This window comes from Phaseolus vulgaris, chromosome 3 (genome assembly GCF_051622355.1).
Source record: "Phaseolus vulgaris cultivar YP4 chromosome 3, ASM5162235v1, whole genome shotgun sequence".
In the NCBI taxonomy this organism is placed as follows: Eukaryota; Viridiplantae; Streptophyta; class Magnoliopsida; order Fabales; family Fabaceae; genus Phaseolus; species Phaseolus vulgaris.
In genome coordinates this window covers 43,298,480-43,307,361 of record NC_143500.1, presented here as the reverse complement: position 1 = coordinate 43,307,361, position 8,882 = coordinate 43,298,480, and the positions used below count along the sequence as shown (strand labels likewise).

The 8,882-nt window shown below is 31.1% G+C and overlaps 1 protein-coding gene across 4 annotated transcripts; it reads left to right on the top strand.

Annotated features, from left to right (window-relative positions):
• Nucleotides 1–1,470: 1,470 nt before the first annotated feature.
• Nucleotides 1,471–5,565, top strand: LOC137807814 (hydroxyproline O-galactosyltransferase GALT6). 4 transcript variants are annotated; one of them, XM_068608625.2, is made up of 7 exons: nucleotides 1,471–2,303; nucleotides 3,046–3,284; nucleotides 3,361–3,651; nucleotides 3,731–3,859; nucleotides 3,942–4,115; nucleotides 4,805–4,912; nucleotides 5,033–5,565. In XM_068608625.2, the coding sequence occupies exons 1-7, from the start codon at nucleotides 1,643–1,645 to the stop codon at nucleotides 5,240–5,242; spliced, it is 1,812 nt and encodes a 603-aa protein (XP_068464726.2). In that variant the 5' UTR covers nucleotides 1,471–1,642; the 3' UTR covers nucleotides 5,243–5,565. The 4 variants fall into 4 exon arrangements, with proteins under 4 accessions (XP_068464726.2, XP_068464727.2, XP_090155656.1 ...); XM_090299530.1 differs by having other exon boundaries at nucleotides 1,533–2,313; XM_068608626.2 differs by lacking the exon at nucleotides 4,805–4,912 and having other exon boundaries at nucleotides 1,516–2,303.
• The last annotated feature ends 3,317 nt before the right edge of the window (nucleotides 5,566–8,882 follow it).

Here is an 8,882-nt window from a genome sequence, read left to right as displayed (position 1 = left end):
TCATATTATTAACTATAAATAATTTGATTAAAAATAGAAAATGGTAATTGAAACAATTAGTTTACTTTTAAGTACATTATTCAACAAGGCAATATAATTACTATTTTTATAAATAAGATAAATATTTATAACCTTTTTAATTTTTAATTTATTATGAACTATAATTTTTATAGTTACTTTAAGAATAATGATATATATATATATTATTTTAAAATATTATTTAATAAGATTATTATATATATATAAATATTTTATTTTGTAATAACATATTTATTATTTTACACCTATAGAAAGATTAGTGATCAAATATATTAGCACATTATGAATACAATTATTTATATTGACTTTAAATTATATAAAGATAAAAAAGTCATGATTATTTTCAACATAAATTTTAATATTTATTATAAAAATATATTTTATTTTTTGAAGATAAAATCTTTGTTTATGACATCATAAAATAAATAATTTTACAATCATTTGAAAATTTTAATATCAAAATTAATATAGAGAAAATGAATTATAAGCATATAAATAATTATAATTATTTTAAATAAAAATCAATATAAAATATCGAATAAACATATAAATAATATATATATATATATATATATATATATATATATATATATATAATCATCTTATTTATATTAAATAAATAATGTATTACTTAATAAAAATATATACTTAAAAAGTTATTTCAATATTTTTACTAGATTAATTAATATTTTTAATTTTACCGTTAAAATAATTATGATTTATGATATGGAGTAAAAACTAAAAATTATAATTAAATCAACGAATAGTTTTGTGAAGAACTTAAAAGAATCGAAGTCATCTTTCCATAGCTAAAAATATATTTAAGCATATTATATAATATAAACTATAATTTATAAATATATAATAATTAAAAATAGAAATACTAATAAAATATTCTAGTAGTAATGAGTATTATATACAAATAATAGTGAATGATTTTTAGTGTGTTATGGTGTTGAAATATTTAAGTAATTTATTGTGTGTTGGCGTAATAAGGTATGTTAAATTATTTTTAGTATATAAATAATTTATATATGCATTTTTAACTTTTTAATTTAAAAATATAATTAAAAATAAAATAAAATATGAAATATATATATAAGAATATTATTATTATATTGCATAAAATGCATTATTTATTAAAAATAATAAAGCTAAGAGAATTGAGTTAGTGAGATATTTCTTTTTGCATTTATTAAATTATAATTATTACTTTAAAGTCATACATATTATTTGTTAGTTAAAAGTATAAAAATAATTTATGTAATAATTTAATCATAAACTGTTATATGCACTGAAATTATTAACTTTATAATAATTATTTTAATATTACGCCAATACAAATTATTTTAATATTTATATTTGTTTTTTATTTGTATAAACAGTTTAAATAAAAATGAAGTAATTAATTTCTATTATTTGTAGATTAACAGCGGATTTATTGCGAAGGAGAGAAGATTTCGTTAAATCTCATGGAAAGTGGCCTGAAAATGTGGCAGGAAAATACTAAAGTTCAGATTATGATATTGTAATGCCAAGAATAGGAAGAACGACGTCGTCGTCACCAATCTGAAATCGATCATCTCAGGCGCCAAAACCAGAGATGAAAAGAGGGAGAATAGGCAAGTTAGATACTTTTTTCACATTCACCAGACAACGATCCACTCAGATTCTCATCGTTCTTGCGCTCTTCTACGCTCTCTTCGTCTCCGTCGAGATCCCCTTCGTCTTCAGAACCGTTCAAGAACAACCGTCTCGCCTCCCGCCACTCGTTCGCCACCCAAACGGCGTCGTCTCCGGTTTGATCCTAAACGACGCCACATTCGATTCCTTCCTCTACCAATCCGCCTGCCGCGTCGGCAGGGAGCTTTGGGCCGAACTTAAATCAGGCAACGCGCAGGCCCCCGTTTCCAAGCCCGACAACAGATCCAGGCCCTGCCCCGAGTCCATATGGGTATCCGGGCCCGAGTTTTTGGGCCGAGGGAGTTCGATGGTGATTCCCTGTGGGCTCACGTTAGGGTCCCATGTAACGGTGGTTGGGGAGCCGTTAAGAGCGCAACGGAAGGCGTGTCAGTTTGTGATGGAGTTGCAGGGGCTGAAGACGGTGGAGGGTGAAGAACCACCTAGGGTCTTACATCTGAATCCTAGGTTGAGAGGGGATTGGAGTGGGAAGCCTGTGATTGAACTCAACACGTGTTACCGCATGCAATGGGGTACTGCAATACGCTGTGATGGTTGGAAATCCAGAGCTGGTGAAGATACTGGTAAGAAAAAGTATGTTTTATTCATTATGGTTGTGATGTATGAAACACTTTACTTTAATTTGCTTTCTATACATGGATACTTTACCAACACGTATATATGAAGTATTTAGTTTATTGAAAATCCAATGTTGCTTCATTTGAGACTATAAGCATGTAATTTTCCGGACTTAAATATAAACAAAAAAGTACCTAGTTTTACATTAATTAAGAATGCTAGTTAAATTCATATAATTTCTTGATTTCATATAAAAAGCAATTGCCTATAATCATATTTAAATTAATTGAAACTTACTTATATTTCAATTCACCAAACCGGAACATTTTGCTTATATTTGTGTCAAGGGAGTATATATTTTACAGATATAGGAGCATTGTCCCATCCAAGAATGAAAATTGCTCTCATTATGAGTGATTAGAACATTAAGTCTGATACTATTCTTGACTATATACAGTAGGAACTGATTTATAATCACAATGATTTTTAATTTTGTTTTTGAGTAATGTCGAAGATGTTCTTTATTTGAATTAGATATTTGCAATTATATGTTTATTATGTTTTATGAATTTTTATACATAGAGAGAGACACACACACAGATATGTTATATGTGTCGTATGATCGTATCCCATAATTTTTTAGAACTATTGTTGTATTTGATACTATTGTACCTGATACATTTATTGTAAATATGCATCATAGGTTGTGATTGTGCTGAATTGAGTTGTTACATGTGTTTGATACAGTTGATGGGTTGGTGAAATGTGACAAGTGGATTAGGGCTGATGATGATGACAGGCATGCAGTGGAGACCAAGGTACAGTGGTGGCTGAAGAGATTGATTGGTCGGACAAAACGAGTAACAGTTGATTGGCCATTTCCATTTTCTGTGAACAAGCTATTTGTTCTTACTGTCAGTGCTGGGTTGGAGGGCTACCATGTTAATGTTGATGGGAGGCATGTCACCTCTTTTCCTTATCGCACTGTGGGTAATCAATGTCCTTCAACTTCGTAGTTTGAAGTGGGTTTTACATAATGATGATCTGTTTTGATATGAACAGGGCTTTACTCTTGAGGATGCCACTGGTCTTACTTTGAGCGGGGACATTAATGTCCATTCTGTATTTGCTGCTTCTTTGCCTTCGGTGCATCCCAACATTTCCCCGCAGCAGCAGCTTGAATTTTCAACCAGATGGCGTGCCCCAAATCTTCCTCCGTTTGGCGTGGAATTGTTCGTTGGGATACTTTCAGCTGGAAACCATTTTGCTGAGCGGATGGCTGTGAGGAAGTCATGGATGCAGCATAGCTTTATCAAATCTTCGAAAGTGGTTGCTCGCTTCTTTGTAGCACTGGTACTGTGAACAAATTTGTCAATTTTTTGGTCATTTTGTTGGTTCTTGAGATTTCTTAACAGTTGAATGGTTTTAACAGCACCCGAAGAAGGAAATTAACGTGGAGTTGAAGAAGGAAGCAGAATATTTTGGTGATATTGTTATAGTTCCTTACATGGATAACTATGACCTTGTTGTGCTGAAAACGGTGGCCATATGTGAGTACGGGGTAAGTTGATTGTTTAAAAAGCTTCCTGTTTAAAAGCGAAATAGTTGAAGTTAATGTATGAGACGGCTTGTACTGTTCACAGGTTCGCACAGTTTCTGCGGAGTATATCATGAAGGGAGATGATGACACTTTTGTAAAAGTTGATGATGTTATGACTCAAGCCAGGAATGTTCCATATTCTACGAGCTTTTATATAGGGAACATCAATTACCGCCACACACCCTTGCGCCGTGGTAAATGGGCCGTAACATATGAGGTAAGCAAAAACCTGTTGGCTGCTGCACTGCTTTTACCTTAGTTGAGGAGTGAGCATTGTATGGGAATTTTTTTTATGAATTAGTTTGTTATAATACAGCAAAGTGTCTGTATTTGATCCAAAGAGTGTATGATCTGTGCTTGAGCATTGGTTTCTTAAGGCACAATTAAGCAAAAGCTCAATACGAAATTAAGAGTATGTTTGGATACAAAGTTTGAAGTGTTTTTAAGAGTTTGTTCATCGGAAAAAGCTTTCCAACTATTGTGGATAAGCTCTCAAAGGCACTTTTAGTTTGTATTCCAACAGACTCTAAAATAACTTCATTTAGTATTGGCTCCACTTATTATTATTTAAATATTGTGCAACCTTTTGATTGGTTGTGCTTACACAATAATTATTTCATGAAGATTGCTATTCTTCCCTCTCTCCAGTCAGTCATCAGGTCTCCATAGCATATAGTTAAGCACCTAGTTGCAGCACCATATTGTCAGTTATCTTAATTTTATGGGTTGGAGGCCACGATCCCTAACTGAACATAACATACACAGCATTCAGCGAAAAGCTTTATTGTGTATTCCGAGCTCTTACTGTAATAGGCTGTGATTGATTTAACAATGGTTCTTACTTCCTCATTGTTTTGTCATATCTAGCTTCTTGCTGGTGATAATTTTGTTGTCTTCTGCTTTTAGGAGTGGCCAGAAGAGGAATACCCCCCGTATGCTAACGGACCGGGTTATATTTTGTCTTCTGATATTGCAAGCTACATTTTATCTGAATTTGAGGTGCATAAATTAAGGGTTAGTATTCTAATATCATTGCACATTTTCTGCGTTGTCCTGTAATGTCTCGAGTGTCTTCATGGTAGGCATTTGCTGTGTGTAGTGGTTGAAGTTGTCAGTGTTTACTTTTTTGTGCAGTTGTTTAAAATGGAAGATGTGAGTATGGGAATGTGGGTACAACAATTTAACAGAACAAAACCAGTGTACTATTTGCATAGCTTGATGTTCTGCCAGTTTGGTTGTGTGGAAGGCTATATCACAGCCCATTACCAATCGCCTAGGCAGATGATGTGCCTGTGGGATAAATTGCAGATGCAGAGATTTCCTGAGTGCTGCAACATGAGATAACGTTGACGTATAGGTGGGCCATCTTTGAATTCTGCGAGGAGGAACAAAGAAAAGTTTTGCAGTCATAGCTTAGATTCAATATTGTATATATAGTGTTTTGGTTAGTTAACTGTAGTCCTGTATAAATGTGGCATTTTAAATTTCATTATTTATTTGGGCGAATTCCATTCTTTAGGTTACTCGATTTTATCATCTTCCCTTTCGAGTTGTTTCAGCATGGGATTGGATTGGAAGATCAACGTGAGGTTGAGTGAGTGGGGATATCATTTTTAGGAGTGCGGGAACAAGTTCTCACATTTTTTATATCTTACTTTTTTTTCACATTTTTTTGTTTATTATTAGAATATTTCATCTTTCTCATACTCGGAGTTGCTCCAGGGGTATTTATGTAAAGCAGGTCTTAATATCTTCATTGTTCTTAAAACGACTTGTAAAATAAAATTAGATGTATATTAGTAATATTAATTTCTCAATAAAAAATACACTTCAAAACCTTTTTGGATACGGATTTACTAAATTAAACAGCAATTGTAGAACATTTGCGTTTGCATTAACTGATAGCAGCTAAATATTATTTCCCTAGTTTATTTTACATAAAGAACATTTGAATTTTTTCCTTCTAACTATAAAAGCATAACACCACGTTAAGCATATTTATTGTTAAAATTTTTATATATTTAATTCATTGTTTAATTCATTAAATAGTAATAATATTATTACTATTAATCATATATATGTTTAATATTATTACTAAATAGTAATAATACTTTAACGGTACATCTACGCATGACCTGTTTATTAAACTATTAATCATATAAGTCAGATTCCTAGTCTTAAGTTAAAAAAATGATTCATTAAATTATGAATAATATTATTAGATATAATCACTTAAATAGTTTAATTCGATGACTATTTTTAGAGTAGAATTTAAATGATGATGTTCTTGATTAAAATTAAGTAATTTAGGTAGGTATTGAAGAAATATGTATTTGCTTTTTATATATGGAAATGGAGGTAGTGCTTAACATAAAGGTATTTGGCATATAATAAAATAAATTGTTTAGGATGAGGCAATGATGGAGGGGTTTGAGTGGTATGGTCATGTTTTAAGATTGTCATTAACCCATGAGAATTTTGTGACACGATAGTTTAGCCTAGCAACAGTCATATAAACACTCATCTTTGTCCACCATCATCTTTTTTATTCACAATTTTCTTGTCTTCTTTCCAATTTTTTATGGTTCCAGTTACTAGTCACTTACTAACGTTTCCATGTCCTCCATATCCACTCTTCATCATGGCTCTCATGACGTTGATAACATTTAAGATGGATTTTTTTTAGATAACTAAAAAGTCCTACCTCTCCAGTAATCCCAATTCTGATATTTAGTAAAATATAAATCGTTGTCTAATTATAATATTTTCAAAAAATTTAAATTATTAAATTCGAGGGACTATATAAAATATACTGTTAAAAAAATTAAATATGAATCTAAGTCTCACATTGATTAAAAATTAAAAAATTAGATGCAGTATAAAAATAAGACTTACAAATCTATTACTTTAAGGTTTTGAATTGGGGTGGATGTGAATCTCATATTGTGAGTTTGGATGTTACGAGAGATTTTGATTTGTATTGGTTAACAAAGAGTAGACCAATGAGATACTCAAATGCTTATAAACCTCTTTTGTGTATGATTGTGAAGGAACAAGTAATACTTTCCTATTTCTGTAATTATTAGATTTAAAGAAGAAATTGGTTTGAGTGTGACATATAGTGGAATAAGGTGGTAGAACAACACATTTCACATTTCAAAAACTAATAAATATTAATGAAGATTCTATTACAACATAAAATAAGGTAGTCTTTTAAGTTATCTTATTATAAGGGGTTAAACTTATGGTTTGGGACGAAACCTCAATGACTTATATACATTGTTTTCAAGTTGGTAATAGAATATTGAAGGATATATTCTTCGATTTTCAAACATGATGATTCATGTGAGGACATTTTTGTGTGTGTTAATGAGTGTGTAAAATAATTGATAAATTATAAATAAATAAGTATGTTGAAACTTTAACTTACTATATATTTTAAACAGTGTATGTATTGAAATGATTGGTGTAGTTAGTAAAAAGTACTTGGACTTGAGTTGTTGAGATTTTAATTTTTGGGTCAAGAGTAGTTAAGAATAAAAAAGAAACAGATCAAGGAGTGGACTTAGGAAAGGGTGGTGTGTCTTTAGCAATCTGGAAGAGGCTCTCTTCTACATAAAAAGAAAAACTGAATTGTCCCTTTATAGTCTCACTCTTTGTCGATCTGATTATTTCTTAGGCACATTCTCCCTGCACCCAACATATTTTAACTGGCACCCAATCACCTATTAGTAAAAGATAAATTTATCCTTAATAAATTTCAGAATAGTTTAATTGTGATATGCACCCAATTTCCTGCCCCAACCCTATTCTTCTCTTCTTCCATTCCATTGTGCATGAAGCAGTGCCGCAACCACCGTGAGCCACCTTCTTCTCCATTCTTCTGCAACCACCGTGACCTTCATTATCGCAGGCAGAGCAACAGAGCTTCTGAAGTTGAAGGTACGACATGCCTACGGATATTTTGATTCGTAATTTTGTATTGCATTCTGCATAAATTTATCTGTAACCCATTACTGCATTCCAGATATTTTTATCCGTAGGTGATTAGTGGCTTCCGAATTTTTTTATCCGTAAGTAAGTTGTGACTTGTGGATATTTTTATCCATAAGTGAGTTGTGACTTGCGGATATTTTTATCCGTAAGTGAGCTGTGAGGTTTTTTTGCAACTCAAAGCAAAGCTTCACACATCCTCTTTTGCAGCTCTAAGCAAAGCTTCACACATCCATGAACTTCCTCTTCCTCACCATTCAATGTTTCCATAAGTGAAGAAGACAAGGGCATTGTAGGATTTTTAAAAATATGTCAGGTGCCAGTCACAATTGATCAGGTGCAGGAAGCAATTGCCTATTTCTTATTGTTGTCGCTATTGTCGTTGTTGTTATCCTTGTTTTTCTGTTGTGTCATAGATGGATTTAAGAAAAAAAAATGTTTTAAATTGTGTTATCTATAATTCATATCTTACATAGAAAAAGAACTTCAAGATTGTGTAATTCAGATGATTCTTCTAAATTACACAAACTAAAAATCAAAATATGACTTATAAATTATACAATTTAAAAAACTCTCAAATTACACAATAATATTTTTATGAAAAATGACTTTAGATTGAACCATCCATACTTTTTTTTATTTTGGATGGTATAATTTAAAAATTAAAAAAATTATAGATTTCAAAAATGAAAAATGATTTCTATATTATACAAGTTGAAAACTCTTTCTTCTCATTAAATTTTTTTCTCGATTTTACAATTTTTATTTATTTTTGAATTGCACAACATTAAAAAAAAATTATATATAAAAAAAAATATTTTTACTTGTATAGATTGTATCATCCAAAAGTCATTCTTAATTAACTAAAAAAATTAAGAATTTTCATAGGTGCATACGACCCTTTCTCTTTTCCCTAGGGTCCCTAAAACCACTTCATATCCTTCCTGATGGAGATTTTGTGGTTCTGAATTCATTTCTTATGATTTGATGG